Raw genomic sequence first — 19,684 nt, 5'->3', positions numbered from 1 at the left:
GTGATCTTTCCGTTTTCTCAACATAGACTGCGGTTCAACTACGATGTTCCCCTGATCGTCCTTACAGGCTTCGGTTCGTGGCTTGTACCCTTGGGAGGTTTTTTTTACCTTTTTTAAAAATTTACGAACCTCATTCCTGTTGTGACATCCCTCTATCCCTCTATCACGCGCTTCTCATGCTCTCTTTTTTCCATCTAAGAAGCCTGTGTTTCTAACCTCCTGCTCGTAGAGCTTGCTAGCAGCTCTGGCCCTCCTGTGCAGCGCCGTTTGTATGCTTGTTGTTTCGGTGCGTGCGCTTGTCGGCATTTGTCGTCAAACCAGAGGTTTCGCTGTGGCGGCCGTGTGAAACCTAGCACTTCAGAGGCGGCATCTCTGATGGCTGCAAGGCAATGTTGCCACTGCTTTTCAATGCTTAATGCAGGAAGCATAGGACTCCTTAAGAGGTTATTAGAGACTCGATCGGAAAAGAACATGGCAGTCTCTTGCGATTGTAGCCGTCTAACGTCGAATCTTCTCACAGTACTTCCTTGTTTTGGCTTGGATCGGGATATCCGTAGCCGTACCTTGGCTACAACGAGGTAGTGGTCCGAGTCAAGGATGGGGAGCCGGATAAATCGCTTATTATAGTCCTGGGCTCCAAATAAGGCATAAAAGACCTATAAGGTGTTTTGTTCACTAAGTAATTCAACCTTACTGGAACTGTAGACGCCGCGGCGCGCCGTTGATTCCATCTCGAGAATTCGTCGCTGCCGTTTGGATAAGGAGAGGTGCCTTAGTGGAAACACCTCTCCCCCCTCTCTCGTTTGCTGTCCCAACAACTTTCCACTGGGGTTAGAACCCAATCTCCAGTTGAGGTTCTAGGCACCCGATGTTCACCGCGGGGAGGTGAGAATAGGAGTTAATAAACAGAGGTGGGTTTTTTTCTTAAATGCACATGTCTACCATTTGAACATCCTTATCACATAATACTATTGTAATTTTTTGGTGCCGAAATACCTTCTTCCTTACGCAAGTTATTCGGCTACCCAGACACACTTCTTCTAAGTATATGACGGACAGGCTTAAGCAACCCGTTTCTTCTTTAGTTAGAGACAGTATCTCGTGGGTACTTCTTCTAACGACTTCACGGACATAGCTTGTTCTTTGAGGCAAAGCACCAATTAATTTCTGGTTTGCTGCCAGGGCCCTGTTGATTTCGCTGTCCACTTCTTCTAATTGTACTACGGAAAAGGCTTAGACGGACCGATTATTCATGGACTATGCTATTTTAGTTATACAAATGTTACGATTTTATGAATATAAGGTTACAAATCGCAGTTTGAATACTCTAAATTTACGTTTTTGCCTTCTTTGGGAGAAACCCTGGACACCAAAGTCGAGTCGGCTTATCCTAGTACAAAAACTGTGATGTTTTGTACTTCCTTGGGCATTTTTTCCATTTAAAATAATGGATTGTGATTTTGACAATTTGGTACAAGTTTACAGATGAAATAAAACGTCAAAAATCGCGGTACACGAGTCCTTGGGCCATTTCAAACCTTTAAATTATTTATTAGGACAATTTTATGATGTTATGCCGTAATCTATGTAACTTAGCAAATATCAAAATTAATTTCTTTCTTGGAAAAGGAAGTTTTATAGTCCAGTCAAAATAGACATACATTTCATCAAACCAGAAATACTTTTAGATACAATATACCGTTCAGGCACAATATGCGAAAAATTGATATTTTCGACATTTGACATTTTTTGAAACCGATGTAGCTTTTAAACTTTGTTGTAGCATTTATTGTTCAAAAGTTACGGAAATTATCGACAGAAAACTTTAATGTTAACGTGGGAGTTTTGGGGACGGTGCCCTAAGTGACGTGACTGTACCAATTTTCATTCATAAGCGAATTTTCCCGAGGTGAAATGTCTATTTTGACTGCCCCTTCCTTTGAAAATTAATGTGTTCTAACATATTTTTATCGTTTAAATAAAATAACATTTAATTTTTCAAACTTCAGTTGAAATTCTGTTGGTTGAAATAATTGATGTATTTTTGTATACCTAGATTTTTGGAAAGAAAGTCAAACACTTTTGCCATTAAAATTTCTGACATAAATTAACCAAAAATAATAAAATAAAAAAAAAATCCTTTCGTTTCTAATTATTTTATTAAATAAATCATATTAAAAAATATTTTGGCGCTACCGTCCTTCCCTAAAGCATTAACACACTTTTCGGAAATAAAAAAAATCTTCTTCTCTTCCATCGTTATCAGTAATTTAGTATTAAATTTATCCGCTTGGACTATAAGCCTGCAAGCATTGATTCAATTTAGTCGCATATAATCCAGTGACACCAGATTGGCAGCCATAACCACCCAACTTGTGAATGGCAGCATAATCGTAACAATCAATTACAGCGTCTCCATTGCAGTCTTGTCCGAATTTCTTCATATAATTTTGAATTGTATCGGCTGCGCAGTAGGGATCGGTAACACAGTTTTGGAATGCTATAAAATAATAACAAACAAAAATTATAATTTAATCATTTAATGAATATTCAATAAAAATGTACATTACCAGTTTGTGATTGTGGAGATTCATTGTTCAATGTCAGTTTACCGCCGTCAGACCAGTAAGGCCAGGTTATACGGAAAAGCCCACAAACATCGCCATTGCAGGTTTTTGTCTGATTGCAGCCACTTATCGCCTCGCAAATGCATCCAAGGCAGACGTTTGTAACTGGTGGATCTGATGCTATAAATAAAAAGAAAAATCAACGTTTTATTATAAAAGAACGCGAAGTGTAAACTCTCATTAAAGATATAAATTCAAAATTCACATTTCATTAGTCATGGCTCATGGATGGGGCTGTATTTATATTGTGGTTGGACAACTTGTGAGTGCGACTTTTCACATAACCGACCATGAACTTGAATCGCCTTTTGAAGCAAGCTTCGTAATGGAATCTGATATAGAGCTATGAGACTTATAGGCTTTTCAATAATATTCAATCAAGGGCAAGTTCATTTTGTATTTATACCTATAGATATTAGTAATTATTTTCTAAAGCCCAAGTCTATAAAATATTTGCATAATCAATTTAATTATGGGTGTAGCTGGTGATGATGATGGTAATGAGGTGCGATTATGGCAACACATTTTAAATGACAGATCATTGACTTTTTTCAAGTGTCAAAACTATGCACCATAGAAACGGAAATGTCTTGGAAGATTAAAAATGTCCAAATTATCTTCTGATTGATATTATGATGACAAAATAAAACGAAATTTAATTTGCCTCAAGAAAATAAATGTACAAAGAATTTGAATAAGTTCAAAATCATGTCATATGCAAATCAATTAAACACGAACGCCCACAGTGCTTCGGATTATCGCCACCATTTGCATTTATATTTCGCTGTGATTAATTTTCAAAGGTTTGGTAGCGAATTATGTACATATATTTCGTGATGATGGTCTAGGCTAGAAGTGTCTTTCTAAGAGGATTAAAGTTGAATAAACTTAAATTGGATCAAATAACTGTGTTACATGAGCTAGATTCTGTAGACGTTTTTATATAAAAGCTTATTCTGGTATTCAAATATACAAAGCCAAATAAAAAGGAAACATTTTTGAGGAACAAGGTGCTATTTGTTGATGGAGACAATTGAAATAATTTTCATGTGACCTTAGCAATTGTTTAAGGAAATTGAAGGTGGTGCAAATAGGCTGGCAGTTTGCCGAATGAAGTCACTTTATACGTTGGCCTTAAGATATGCAATTGATTATTATAATTACATATTCTGATTGAGTATTGGAAGGTCATACGTGAGTTGCGTTTAGTAAAGTTGAGAAACATCTTTTGATAAAACTTATAAGATATCGATTCTCGGTTCTTGATTCTGGGGATTGCATCAATAGCATGTAAATGTTTTTTTTTTTTAAAACAAGTTTCTCTTCCTCTCGACATCAGTTCATATCAATTTTATTTTATTATAAATACCTGGCTAAGATCCGGATTTAATTTGCATTCTAGTTTACATGGAATGCAACTACAACACTAACCACTCAATACAACCATCATGCATTTTCACCTTGAATGAGGTTACTGGTGGAAGGAATCAGGATACCCAGAGATCGTAGGTTGTTAAACAAGATGAAGAAAATAGGTTATAATACGATGGAAATCTTATTTCTTTTGTGGACACATGATTTACACTGCAAGGTTTTTAATTGACATCACAGAAGATCGAGAACATACAAATAATTACATCCGGCTTAGGTTGAATAGATACAAACCATATTTTTAAGTTGAGAACAAAAACCGGTCCCTAAAATTTTTTGTTTGGTTACACCCAGATTTGACTTAAAATTTAAAGTTACTTAGCAGACATTTAAAAGCCTACAATATTTTGACAGATAACATACAAAAATACGATCAACTGTTTGCCATTTTCATGATAATTATTCGCATTTAAGATTCGAAAATCGGATTTTATAACCTAGTTTTTTCTTATTTAAGCTGAGTTGGGTTGAAATGATGTTGAAGACGTCTTCCTTAAATTTCATTACAGGATACATCTAAGAACAGAGCTCTGAAGGAATTTTAAAATAAAACTCTTGAACACAAGTTCAAGCAAATAAGACTCAACTCCACTCCTCGAGGGCGATCGAGTAAAGTCAAGCTCATTTCAACTCGACACAAGCTTGTGAAGTTTCAAGGTAATGGACATTTTCCATTTTATTTCGAATTCATCTTCGAACAAATATTTGATCGCCTTAAATTCAAAACATAATAGCAGCTCCCTGATCAAGTTAACAAACAGATCTACGGTAATGTGCTGTCAAACTAACTTAATTATAATTGGAGCAGTTTATACACATTGTTCCATTACGCTCATTACGTTGAAACTACATTACCTACATTTTTTATAAGTCCAACTAGCAAACGGAATTTATTGATTTTATTTGGAGCCCAGTTTAATCATAGAAATAAAAAATAAATGGCAGTTCTTTGTCTAGAAAAATAAGAACTGCTCTCGAGTAATGATATGTTTCATTAAAATTTCTTTATTAAACCAAGGAGAGAAACAAAGTTTGGAAACTTATTCCTTAATATTTGACTTGATGCAACGTAAAGGTATTGCGCAGTATTTACTTTTTTGGAAGCACATTTACCCACTATCAAGTCTTGAGTGGGCTTAAAATAAGTCCACAATTTATACCTTTAAGCCAAAACTCGTGTCTGTTTTTAATATATACAAATATTTAGTTACCGGTAAACTTCTAAAAATTCTTTTCAGGAGGATATAAAAATGTCAAATAAGTTTATGTTTATTATTATTATTTCACCCCCACTAAGCTGTGCGATGCAATATGAGATTAAATTAAAAAATAAACATTAAACCTACGACTATTTTTTGCGAATTAATAGCTGACAGAGTATTTTTTTTTTAAAGCTCAAATCCGATTATACTTTTTAATATCCTAAAGCCGTTTATAAATATCTGACACATAGCCAATATACTGAACACCAATGATTCATAAACTTTTAATAGAGAATTTCGTTCTTATTTAAACCGGTTTAAAATAGATTTAAGATTAAAACAGTTATAACTTATAGAATTTTAGAGAAGAAGATTTGTTTACGTACAATGTTCATATGTATTTGCCAGATAAATAAAGAGTTTATGTTAATTTTATTGTAATTTGTTCGCATATCTATAACCTCATTAGCATTTGTGATATGTTTATTAATACTTTATTTAAACCACATTTTTATTTGTTTATATTTATACATATAATATTGAAGAAAAAAAATACCCATTGAATTTAGTTTTCGAGGGATTTCTGATAGTTATTTGTTAGATAACACATATAATAATAGAACAAAATATACAATCTTGACACTATACAGGCTTAAATGAATGACTTAATGTCAAATTTGACAGTATTTCAGCTAATTTCTTGCTTTAAATAAACGTATGTGTCCAAGTGTAAACAAGCTATTAAGCGACAGTGCAACTTAACCATATTGAATATTTCTGACAGTTTAATTTGGAATTTGTTGTCAGAAAGATTCAATATGTGGCGTTTTTCTTTTTTAGTTCAGAGCTGATCACTGAGCAGAGTCTGAGCGAATGGATTAGAGAAGAGTTCTGACCAGAGTATGCTCAAAGCGCTCTCTGATTTAATTATGAAACAACTCGCTGTCGCTGTTTGAAGGCATTCAAAATTTGGTTGGTCCATTTGAAGCCTGAAATAAATTTGATTCATAAAAATGTTCTTGCAATTAGTTTTTTCTAAATTATCTTTCCTTCTGCACTAAAACGACCAGCTTCTTCCGCCATTTTTATTGTTTTGACGATGATTTTTTTAATTTACCGGCTTTCAAATATCAAATTGTTTGTGTTCAGCATTTTACTCCGTTTACTCTGTTATTTTATTCTGAGCTCACAGAGCACGCTCTGAACATGCTCAGAGCTCAAAAAGAAACACAATTATATTTTGACAGTTCGAGCTCCGCTCTGAACTAAAAAAGAAAAACGCCAATGGTTAAGTAGCATTGTCGTATAATAGGTTGTTTAAATTAACGTATGTGTCCAAGTGTAAACAACCTATTATGCGACAATGGAACTTAGCCATATTGAATCTTTCTGACAGTTTGGAATTTGTTGAAAGGCATTTATAATATAATCCAAATGTCAATATTACAATTCGATTTATATTTTTGTTGACTGTTATTTGAAAGAAATTAAAAATAAAAGTCCTTAAGTTCCTCTATTGTCTCAATCAGAAACAAAATTACATACAAAATCTATTGTACTTTCATGTGACTTTGAATTGCTACTACATTGATGGGTGAGAAGGTGGATGGAGCTAGTGATATCCTCTCATTCTAAATTCTACTAAAATAAGCTAATTGACAGCTACCCAGGTGTCGCCTTGGTCGTTTCTTTCAATGAGAGAAATTTAGATTTTATAAACAATGGAATAAATAAAATTGTTTAAATGTTTAAGTTACAGGACCTTTCAATATATTTTTAATTTAATATAAAAACAATGAATAGAACATAATACATACAAAAATACATGTTTCACGATTGCTTACCGATCGTTTTCTTTATCTATGGTACTTGGTCTTTGTTTCTTTTATAATTATTGAAAAACGTTTCTGCTGTCATTCAAGATGGAACCGACTAAGTAGTTTATTTTTGTTTAAAAGATCTAATATTTTAAAGGCAGGTAAATGATTTAAGTTTTTAAATAAGGAATCATCGGAATTCTGTATGAAAAGAACAAGTTGCTAAGAAAATCATCACTTGCAAAAGCAGAAATTACAGTAAAACACAAAAAATGCTTTGAAATGTTTGCAATCTTTAGTAATTATATTATTTATTTTTCACTTAACTTTGACCCCAAAAATAAGATTAAATCTCTGTTCGCCAACTTGTCCTAGAAAAACTTATCAATAAAAGTGTGCCTGTAATCTTGAAATGTTTACATTCGGAAAATTCAAAATATCTTAATAGTCATTTTAAGAATAAATCTCAAGAAACATTTTAAATTGATAAGAAAGTGCAATATTATTGAAGGTTATCATGATTATAGTTGGATTTCTATTAATTTCAAGTAATTTGAATTACGTCAAAAATAATTGTTTTAATCAGTTTAGAATTTTCAACTTATGTTAGGTAATAACGTAAAATCCCAATTTGCGTCTGATTAAATAGTGTAACCTTACAAGTGTCATCAGACATTTAAACGTCAATTTATAAAAAACATTAGGGAATAGGGTTTTTTGGAGGAAATAGATGGTGAATGCATATACTAGATGGTGTTACCAATTTTAGCTGACGTCGTATGCAGAGACCATAGGCCAAGTTATAAAAATATATTTTTTCAAAACTCAATGCGATTCTAAAATATCAATAGCTTTTATTTGTATGAGTATAATGTCAAATATCATTTTTTTAACTGTCAATTTTTGAACGGACTGCACCTATTTGGAAGTGTCAAAAAAACGATTTTATCAACAATCAGCTCTTTTAATAATGCTGAATCTTTTAGATGTTACTTGAGAGTTAAACTAGAGTTTACTTAATTAAATACAGTTAGTAGATACGCAGAACTTAATCATGTAATAAGACATCAATGAATTCAAAGTATTCTGGGGAGTTAGCTTAGGTTTAAGTTTATTTGGTGAGTTAACTCAGATGTAACTCTAAAAAAAACCGGGTCTTACTTTTATATGTATATACTTTACTAAATGCTGTTATTTCGAAAAAGCCTCCTGAGTGTTATCTAAATTTCATTTCTTTTAACTATGGTACAGTGCTTTCTCAAAAACCAGGCATTTGATTTGAAAGAATGACGTTTTTAAAAGCCTTGAATGTGTCTCAGTAATTTTGATGCATTTTAAAGTGATAGAATTACATACATTACAGATTAAACCCTAGTAACCACAATCCCATCAAGCAGCACCTGATTATTGAATAATAAACTTGAACAAATTATCATAATTAAGACACCAATGCTTTATTAAAGCCTGACTAAGATTTTCTTTATTGGGTTTTCCCATCAATCGTGTTTTCCAAGGCATCCAACCTCTTTGTTCTCTCTGTATTATAAATTTATAATGTAATATTTTTAGAAGAACAAAAAAACGATATTAAACTATTCAATTTTTAATCACGCACTGTTGGTTACAAAAGAACAAACAAAAAGTTAATCATAACCTCAAGAAATTCTAGGCAGTTAGTATGCATTAACTTAACAAGTCATCACGAAAAAAAGAAGAGTAACAAAATACTTACTTAACTTGTTTGTTTATAAAAATAAAACTTTTATAATATTCTTATAATATTTAAACTTATAATCTAACCGGATTCATTAAGACAAATTTTCTCACTATACATCGAGATGGAAGGCGGAACTCTGCAAAAAAAATATCTTCCACACACAATCTGTCACTGAATTTTATTAAATTCTTTAAATTAGCATTTTTATTCTTATCGATATAATAGTTAATAGATTTTGTTATGGCAGAAGAAAATGGTCACACTAAAAACCTACGGATGCTCAGACTCACGTAATATCTAAATATAATACAATAAAGTATGTTTTTTATTTAGTATCTGTCATTTTGAATTAAATCACAGATATTCATCGATAAAATGTAAGTCGCAAGTTAAAAATGTTATAGATACAATATAATAAAAATAGCCACTACAATTATTTATTGTAGAATTTATTTATAAACAAACCTTGGCTATTGGCTAGAACGGCTAAGCCGAGTATCACCAACGATGCAATAGCAACCGTGTAGACAATTTTCGAACTCATTTTTATATTAAATGATATTGTTTATAGATTTTGTATTTAATTTTATTATTTGAGGAACACACACGCAAGCAGAGAGCACGAATTTAATATGGGATCTGAACTGAAGCGCGGTTTGAACGTTACTAATAAACCAAGAGTTGCGAGCGAATTTTGTGAGCAGAGATTATTTAGCCAAGGTATAAGTAGCTACATGGTACAGGTCTTGACTCTTGATGACTGGTTTTGTTGTTGTTTATGACGAGATTATAGGTACTCCTACTCATTGAAGCCGCATTTTGGTTCTGGAGTGGGGATTCTAGTATCATTGTTTCGAACATCGAACTTGATACATGAATATGAATTTAATAGTTAGTTAATAGGTTCGTAATACATAGGCACGATTAGGGGAGTTTAGTTTTTGGTTTTGATTATTGTCATTGCAGTTGCTTTTTTGATAGAGGTTCTCTTATCAAAGCTTTGTTTGACCCCTGGTTCGCTTTGTAGCTACACCTTTTGATAATTTTTTGAAATAACAAAGTGTAAACAATTTGTGTAGATGTCAGGGTTTTACAGGGTTTTTATTGAAATCAGGGATATCAATGTCATGGACAATGGAAAACAATATCAGCAAAAAACCAGCTTCTGTAAATCAAACGCGTTATTTATAGTTTTATTTCAACTATTTTACTATAACATACTTCAAAACTATCCCTTGGTGATATGGAGAACTTGTTTGATGTTCCGTTGAGAAGGTCTTGAAATCTTGACATGAAAATCGTTTGCCATTGCCCGTTTCTAATATACGAGGGATGCCATTGCTAGAAAAATTGCATCCCTGGCTTTCTGAACACACTTTTCGTAACTGAAGTGTTCACTATGGACGGCTATACGGTTGCAGCCCACATATATTTTTCATGATATTTGACAAAATCAATTCACACAATTGAAGCTGTTTGTCTATAATAACTTGAAAAACTCCAATTGTTTCGTAGCTTTTTAAAAATAAACGCTGTCCTTTAATACCTTCCAATTTTGGTTTTAAACAAAAGAAAATAGAGAACTTGTTGCACAGGTCTCATTTTCTAATAACAAAGGTCCAATCAAATGGCGTTCATTATGATTTTTTGATAAAAATCCAAATCATTTTGAAGCATTTCCTGGACCCAAACAATATTTAGTTACTTATTTGTAGAATGCCTTAAACCAATAATCAACGAAGACTCAACAATACTGGGTTTTCATCAAGAAAGCTTTTAGTGAAGGATCAATATTCCCAGTTGTTCTTTAGCGTTAAAAAAATATAAATTCGATTTCCCTATCCCCGATGCGATTATCCATAAGTGGTAACTGCATATAGGAAACTGATTGTTTTTCTGTACTTGATAGTCGTATTAATTCTTATAGAGAGATCACATATTCGACATTGCAAGGTGCTTAGGATCCCTCCAACGGTGTAAGAAATTTGTACTTTACAAAGCCTTTATTCGTCCGAAGCTTGAATATAACTCTCATATCTGGACAGGTGCCCCAAAAATAAATAAAAATTTAAACCCAAAATAGGGTTTTGAAAATCATATGCGATAGAACTATAACCGAAACTTTTATATCCCTCGCACACTACCGCAAGTCTTATGCCCTTCATTGTTTTATCGATATTTTTACAAATAAATTTATTTATTCACATCAATTAGAGATCTTAACATCTACAGTTAGATTACAAAAGAAATAAATTAATTTATAACAAAAAAAAAAAAAAAATAGGCGTTATTGTATATAACTCTAAATGTTTAAAATAACAATTACTCGTATATAAACATGGTTTGATTAATAAATTCGAAAACAACAAAAGTGTATTATTTTTCAAAGTAAATCTGTTTATATTTACTCACAAAATTATTGGGTCAAATGTATTTATTAAGTTAAATGTCAGTTTAAGAATGAAAAACAAAAAAAAAATCAATACAAAAATATTAACAATTTATTCATAAAACTAAAAGGAACAACAAAAAACTTAATAAAAACCATTTTCTTTGGTACTAAAAATAACAAAAAACAAAATTAATCTAAAGCGAAGTTTTTTAATCACCAAATTATTGGGCCAAAATAAATATGAAGCGAATACTTTTGGGTTGTAATTGTAGTGCAGTTTTGGATTTTTTGTTCGTGTTCAGTACTTAGTTCATACATTCAACTAACTTTTGGGTGGTTGAAGCACTAATTTTTTCAAATTCTTCCAAAAGCACTTTCTTGAGATCGGCTTTGCTTAATATGGTTTGCTTCCTGACTCCACTATCCAAAATTTCCCATAAATTTTCTATGGGGTTTAAGTCGGGGCTTTGAGTTGGTGTTTGGATGACTTTAGGGCAATTATAAAGCAACCATTCCTGTATGACGCGGGATTTATGTTTTAGGTCAATTTCTTGATAGAACTGAAAAGTTCTTGGAATACACATTTTTTCATTATTAAAAAATTATTAAAAAAAGAAGGGGACCAAGATGGCTTCCTTGCGGGACACCTGAGGTAACAATAATTGGACTAGAGAGCACTTGAGCAATACAAACGAATTGTACACGACAACTTAGATAGGACTCCAACCATTTCAACATATTTGAGTGAAAGCCAAATTGTTTCAGTTTTTAATTCAAAATATTATTACTAACACTATCAAAAGACTTCACAAAATCAGTGTAGGTAACATCAATTTGGTAGCCTTCTTCGAGTTTATTTAAAACGAAAATGGAAGAGATAGATCTTCCTGCAATAAAGCCATGTTGAAAAGGTGAAATATGCTCCTTTAGGAGAAATGTCACATATAATTTTCTCCAAGAGTTTCGGTATACTTGATAGTTTGCAAATAGTATGTTAGTTATCTACTTCCTGCTTAGGACCATTTTTATGAATTGGAGAAAGAAATTATTTTTTCAAACAAATTCATAGTTTTATAATTTAATTGGTCAGTTGCATTCCACCCCTTAAAAGTACTAGCACTTTTAGGAATGCTCACAAGTTTACATCTGATCTCAATTTCTGCCATCCTGTACAAAGATTCATTTTTAAACCGCACATCGAGAATGTGTAACTCTGTTTTCCCTACCATTTTGATATTCAGAACGTTGAACAATGTGCACAGGTATCTCCTCTTAAAGCACAATTTACATGAGCACGACCAACGACCAACGAATGAACGAATATTCGTCGATTTTGACATTTCTTTCACATGAGAGTTTTTAATTCGTCGCGAATAAAGTTTGACAAGGAGCCACAGCCAAACACCATTCACCACTGAAACAAAAACAAGAATGATTTTTTTAGGTTAAGTACGTGCGATTATTTTATTCGTTGCAAGTGTGGATAATGTGGAACGCGAATAAAGTTTGACAGTTCGTATCAACTATAATTTTTTTCGCGACGAATAAGTTTGTTTTCTCAAATTTATTAATATACGATATTGAAAAGTAAAAGTATGTATCATAAATCAAATAGACACTAAATTGCTATCGTTTTGTTAAGAATTTGTGTGGAAGTATGTCTTCAAACGTATATAAACTCACATTTTGTAATTCATTCGTCGTTCGTTGGTCGCGCTCATGTGAATACTACTTAAATCCTTCCATATTTTCCTATCGCTCGCACTGTGCATAAAAATACACACATAAAGAGTACTTATACGTAACTCCTTGAGTGCCTGTTAATTATAAAAAAAAGCATTCTAGGGACCTAGAAACTTCGAGGAATTTCAACATTCTTAAATTTGACAGATCGACTGAAATAAATTCCCAGTGAATATAATATTGGCGAAGTTTTTACTTCTCAAAAAATGATAGCTCCAAAAGGGACAGATGTTTAAATAGCGTTATGTTTACAGTGAAACCTCATATTTGAAAACCCTTTACATAAAAATGATTTATAACTCATAAAACAACGCGAAATTTTGGTAAGAATGCGTCAGCGAAATAGAAAAGAATTTCAGAAATCACCATCCCTGTTTGAGTTACGAAAACGAACCTTTTGTTTTACCTGAACGATGACGTTGATATATAAAATCTTCGTTACAGGTGTTAGGAAAACAATAACACGTGATTCCGCCGAACTTAGCCTTTTGAATAAGAATAGTGGTGTGGGGCGCTATCGGTCTTTATTTCTTCGAAAGACCGGTTAACGGAAAACACTGCAAATATCTACAATACGAGTTAGTGCGTTATAAATCGGGACAAAGAAAGAACCTAAGACCTAGCAGGTTTCAGTAAAATGTTGCAATAATTTATACCACCGTCAAAACTAAGGATTACTTACGCAAAATTATTAACAGCGTTTGTTTGTGCTACGTTTGTGTTAATGTGTAGAAAATCAGGGTGGTCATTTCGTCAGACGATTATCGATAGCGTTTTGACGAAGGCCTCACTTCACGTTAGACGATAATCTTTGAAGTGAAATCGCCAAAACAATAGCGTTTGCACGATCGCTCAAAAGGTATCTGTTATTAATTTCCATTGATAACTAAGCAAAATGAAGTTAAAATTTTGCGGCTTTGTTTAGGTTTGTTACAAAATGAAAAAAAGAGGGTGGGATGCGACCCACACTGATAACTTCCCATCCCGTCTGTCGATTTGTCTTGCTTAAAAGTTTGTATATACATATGTACTCGTATCAATTTTTACCAAATTTGCGTACTATTTTTTGTAGATTTTATTTTTTATGAAAAAACGGACTTTTGGTTTTTTATATAAAAATTACTGAATATGTAAAACAATATTTTCTGTGAAATAAAATAAATTAGAAGCCAAAATGTTTAATTTTTGAAAAGCTATTTGAGTCGAAAGTAAATTTTTACCAAGTTTTAGTATTGTTTTTTTTTTAGAGTTTTATTTTTTGTAAGAAAACTGTCAATTCGATTTTTTTCAAAATTCTACCGAATGTTGAAACAATATTTTTTATAAGATAAAATAAGTTTGAAGCCAATATTTCAAATTTTTGAAAAGATATTTGAGTCGAAAACCAATTTTTACCAACTTTTGTTAATTTTTTTTTAGATTTTTTGTACAAAAACTGTCAATTCGATTTTTTTCAAAATTTTACTGAATGTTGAAAACAATGTTTTTATAAGATAAAATTAGTTTAAAGCCAATACCTACAATTTTTGAAAAGACATTTGAGTCGAAAATCAATTTTTACCAACTTTTATACATTTTTTTTAGGTTTTTATTTTTTGTACACAAACTGTCAATTCGATTTTCCTCAAACTTTGTCCAAATATTGAAAACAATATTTCTTATAAGTAAAAATTAAAAAGAAGTTATTATCTCAAATTTTTGAAAAGATATTTGAGTCGAAAACCAATTTTTACCAACTTTTATTAATTTTTTTTAGGGTTTTATTTTTTTTAAAAATCTGTCAATTCGATTTTTCTCAACATTTTTCAGAATGTTAAAAACAATATTTCTTATAAGATAAATAAGATTGAAGCCCAAATTTTAAGTTTTTGAAAAGATATTTGAATCGATATTCAATTTTTACCAATTTTGAGTAATGTTTTTTTTGGATTTTTTTTTTTAAAACTGTCAATTCGATTTTTCTCAAAATTTTATCAGATGTCAAAAACATTATTCTTCGTTGCTCAAAATTGTTTTGGAGATGAAATCATATTTTAGTCGTAAAATTTTGTAGGTGACAAATTTTTTTTTCAGTGTTTTTGATTTATAAAAAAACCGTTAGATGGATTTTTTTTTCAAAAAATACACTTCTTTGATATCACGTTACAATATATTATATAAAATTAAATTCAAGTCTCTAGCGTTTTTGGTTCGTATGATATTTAGGGTTAACCAAAATGTTCACTTTTTTTAAACTGCTATCTTAAAAAAAACACCGACGCAATTTTCTTGAGAGCCCTTTCTGCATCTTTCTGCCTTATTATCTGTATAACAAAATTTATTTGAAATCGATATCTCTTTTGGTTCTTGAGCTATGGACTCCGAAAAAAACGTCGCGAATGTACGGACGTACGAACGTATGTACACACGCACGCACCGACTTCTTTCTAATAATCTTTTATTTCGACTCTAGGGACCTTGAAACGTCGAGAAATGTCAAAATTTTCAATTTGAAAAATCGGACCCATTACAATAACTTCCTATGGGAAAAGTTAATAAAACTTCAAAAAAATACAATTATTATAAAAACACAAAATGTAGCAAGACATTTTTTGAAAATGTTAAAAATTACCCCTAGATTTCTCTTCCAAGCTTAAACATTTTCAAGTTATCTAACAAGCATTATTTTTCAGTGAGTTTATTTTGACATTATAGTCATAGTATTAGAGTATTTGAAATATAATGAAAGATCCTATACTAAACACGGTTGACGAGACGATATTGATTAAGTTACGTAAAGCAAATTATTGACGATATCGTTAATGTTAATCGTTTTGACTTTTATAGTTTTGGAAATTACGGAATAGACCGTCTGAATGACATTATTTTTAAAACACACAATCTTTCGAAATAAATGAGTGTATCGAAAAAATTATGCGTTTTTCTCTTTTCAACCCAGTAAGATTTATTTTTCTAGCTTAATTAGAAATTAAGTTACAATTTTTTAAAATCCTTTCCATTTCTCTGACGCACCCTGTATTTTGCTCAAAGTTAGTCTTGTTTGTCTTTTAGGTTATGTTTAGTATTCTGCATCCAAAATCTTTGTTTGAGTTTTTTTGTATCGTATGCTTAAAATTGGAGTATAATGACACATACATACATGACTTAACATCAGTTGTATTTTAAAGCTAACATTTTGAATGTAAATTCTATTGGACCCAAGACAACATTTGTATCATGAAGCAAAAAATTGTAAAAGCCGAAAGAAATGGTGTCAATTTGTAAACATTACTCAATTATATGCAAAGTATGTGATTGTTTTTTTTTCAATAAACATTTAAATTGATGGCGTATACTTACTTTTTTAATTGTAATTTTGTCGATCGGCAACGCAACAACGGTCGGGCTATCTAGGTAAAAGTATATTAGCATTATTATGATATATTCTTCTCTACTGGCTGTCAAACATACAGAGTAATTTAATACAGTACACTTTTTAAGCCCCAAGTAATACTAGGTTGCGATTTAAATTCTCCACTCTCCGGTTTTTAAAAACCTAATAGATGTTTCCTTTAAGAATATTTCTTCTCATAAAATAAATATCCCTCCAAAGCTGTTTTGAATCATTTTATGAAATTTCTAAAGTCAAACATAAGATCAAACCGTTAGCAAAAATACAGTTCCATTTAATGTTTTAAAGTCAGCGAACTTATAAGTCTTAAAAGGCATCATTACCACTGTTACTTCGAAATAACTTCATCAAAACGTTCAGCATTGCTATTTTTGTTGTTTTTTTTCAACCAGAAATAGTAGGTATCATTAATTATCTTGGCAGCAATACATCAAGAGCTTTCAATTAAATAAAAAAAAGGTTCGTTCAAATGTATAGGTTATCGTAGCAGCTATAATAATAATCATTTCTAGTTTTAAAACAAAAAAAATAAACGTTTTCCAAACCTGTCTAGGTATGTATAGCACATGTATGTAGTTGTACGATTGTACAGCAATTTTTATGTTACATTCTTTAATTAAAATATTTCTGATAAAAAAGGTTTAGTGTTTTTATCTTAAAAACTCAACTTGTGTCATGGCCATCACAGTGTCAAGTCAGATATTAGATCAGGTATTAAACAGGATGAACACAATTGCATGAAGTTCTTTTGTTGCAGTCTAGGTTGAGATGGATTTTACTTCTTCTTTATCATAGGCTTTGAAATTGACGACGGTTATAGGTGGAGCGCTACGAGCAATGTTGGGTTTTCAATTATAAATACTAATCATTACTCAATTAATAAGAATACTTATTTATGATTTGGTCATAATAGCAGCTAGACTTCCGGTTAATTCCTACTTAAGAATAAGTTATACTGTTTAACTTCCAACCAATGCAATGGGTTGATAAATACAATTCATTTGAATTTTGATCTAGGTATTTTGTCTATTTATTCAGACTTATTTATTCATTTTTTCACAAATAAAGTGAGTTTTTAGCTTTTTATTTATTGGTTGTAGCCTGTGCTTTGATAGTTGAGATTAAGATTGTCAAACTTTGACATTTTTGTTAACTAAGGTTTGACAATTCGCTATGAGTCGTTAATATAGACTTGTGGACATTTATTTTGTAAGGGCAACTTGCCGGAGAATTGTGTTAAGTGGAGACAATCCTCAAACCATCAAAACTATTGTATTCCTTAAAATCGACTGTTTGATAAGAAGCTGCCGATAAGCTAGCAATGCTTAAAAACAGAAGCCAATATTCAGGCTACAAGATTTGTTTCAAAAATTGGACCTATCGAATGGACTATGTAACTTTTAGCCGCTCCTTGAATCACCTTGAAACAGACCTAGTGCTCTTTACAAATAAGAGGAAAATCAAAGACAATGCAACCCCTAGTATAGAGGAACACAATATTGAAATTATCAGATCAAGCATTGTGAGCGTTTTACTCACGAAATTAAATTTTCATCATAAACTGGGAACGAATATTGAAATCTTAATGAGGATGTACACTGCATTCGTCAGACCACTGATCACTTATGTTTCCATGTTATGGTAAAATGCGTTAAAGAAAGCTACAAATCTAAAAAGGGTACAGAGAATGGCATGTATCAAGAATTATAAGGAAGCAAATCTCAATATTTTACCTCTGAACCTATCTTTAAAGAAAACTGTTGCAAACAATACCTTACGGCTGAGCTAGACTTGTTGCTGGAAATCCAACTTCATCGGACATCCACAGATTCTACAGAAGTACATAGGATTAAGAACGATGTAATCACAGACTACATAATATACAATCGTCACTTCCTGAAAGAAAAGAATGAATTGACAATGTTTCACATATGTAGACATGGTCGTCAATATTTTATTACAGTTGTAAACCATTTGCTTGACTAGGAGCAGTTTTCTTTTCTAAAACACTCAATCTTACCAACTCCTTCAGACTTCCCGAGCTAAGTAGTGTGTTTCAAGCTGAAGTATTGGCAGTGACATAAGCTGCAAAACAGGCCTTAATGATTGCTCATTCACAAGCTTATATCAATTGATAGCTAATTAGCATTAAAATCGATTTCTGCCAAAACAATCAAATCGAAGCTTGTAAATTACTGTCAACTCCTAACAGTTCTTATCTCACAGTAAAACAATTCACTCAGCTGAGTACCAGGTTACAGGTGTGTACATAGTAATGAAAAGTTGATGAGTTTCAGAGGATTGGTACAACTCTGAACCAATAGACTCAACCGTATAGGCTCCAAATCGTGTGAATTAAAATGCATCATTGGTATAACGAAATACTTTAAGAAAACCATATTAAAGATGGAAATGCCCTGAAACCTGTGCTTCAGCCACGAAACTATGGCCCAAATTCCAAAAACCAAATTCCAAAGTAAACATAATAACAGGTCAAAATGCGGCTTAATACCGATAAAGTGCGCAAAGTATGCAGTCATAAGGAAGAACACTGCCCACTTCTTATGCCACTGCCCAACATTATTTCACACTAGAACCAAATTCTTGGATATTCCAGGAAGTAGCCTATTAGGCTTCAACAAATCCTCTAAATGGCTAGAACTAGTAATCCCATAAATGGCCAAACCTCGACAAATCACCCTACTCCAACAGACGAACAAGACAGAACCGACTACTTAACAAACGGTCAGACATAGCAAAAGAGAACTAGCGTCCCTTCTATTTCTATCCTTTCCTTTTTTGCATATAGCGTCAGCAAGAGAGAATATAAAGAGTCGTCACGCATTCACAATCCATGCGCCAAGAGAATCAGTGTCTCGAAGTTTTGCTCGAATTAATTAAAGAACTATTTATTTCATTCAATATAAATTAGTGCTTATTAAGAGAAGTTAAGAGCCCCTAGACAGAATGAGCTTGAACTCCACATTAATATCACAGGTTTAATCACTTACTTTTAGAAATGTTAAAAACTTTAGGATATCACAATGGATCTACTTCTACAGCGATCTAAAACTTTCAATAATGCCTTCAATCGTTAGCCGATCACCTTAACCTAACCTAACTCTTAGCTTGGACGTGGTCATATGTACATGTGTTTGTACTGCTTCTATATAAGTATTTTAATGTCGAAAGGAAAACAAAATAAAATGATAAAACGTCAAAAACTGCTAAGGATATGGAAGGACCACTTCTGCAGACTGCATAACATAGACGACGAAAGCCAACAATCCCGTCCTCCCGACTTAGACGAAGTAAAGATTGCCATACCTAAGTTAAAGTCTAATAAAGTAGCTGGAGATAAGTT

General features: G+C 32.1%; 1 protein-coding gene across 1 annotated transcript; it reads right to left on the bottom strand.

The window, feature by feature from the left end:
• Positions 1-2,140: 2,140 nt before the first annotated feature.
• Positions 2,141-9,484, bottom strand: LOC129941202 (lysozyme-like). Its single transcript, XM_056049774.1, has 3 exons — positions 9,260-9,484; positions 2,571-2,747; positions 2,141-2,500 (listed from the first exon to the last, which is right to left on the bottom strand). Exons 1-3 carry the CDS (start codon positions 9,336-9,338, stop codon positions 2,283-2,285), a joined length of 474 nt encoding a protein of 157 aa, XP_055905749.1. The 5' UTR covers positions 9,339-9,484; the 3' UTR covers positions 2,141-2,282.
• Between the last annotated feature and the right edge of the window lie 10,200 nt (positions 9,485-19,684).

The sequence above is a fragment of the Eupeodes corollae genome, chromosome 1 (assembly GCF_945859685.1).
Source record: "Eupeodes corollae chromosome 1, idEupCoro1.1, whole genome shotgun sequence".
Taxonomy (NCBI): Eukaryota; Metazoa; Arthropoda; class Insecta; order Diptera; family Syrphidae; genus Eupeodes; species Eupeodes corollae.
Note: the sequence above shows the minus strand (reverse complement) of the source record. Positions and strands in the feature narration are given on the sequence as shown.

Coding starts and splice junctions, on each gene's coding strand:
- LOC129941202 (XM_056049774.1), bottom strand. CDS start 9,338: ATGAGTTCGAAAATTGTCTACACGGTTGCTATTGCATCGTTGGTGATA. Junction 2,748..9,259: donor CGTTCTAGCCAATAGCCAAG/GTTTGTTTATAA, acceptor TTTTATTTATAG/CATCAGATCCACCAGTTACA. Junction 2,501..2,570: donor ATCTCCACAATCACAAACTG/GTAATGTACATT, acceptor ATTATTTTATAG/CATTCCAAAACTGTGTTACC.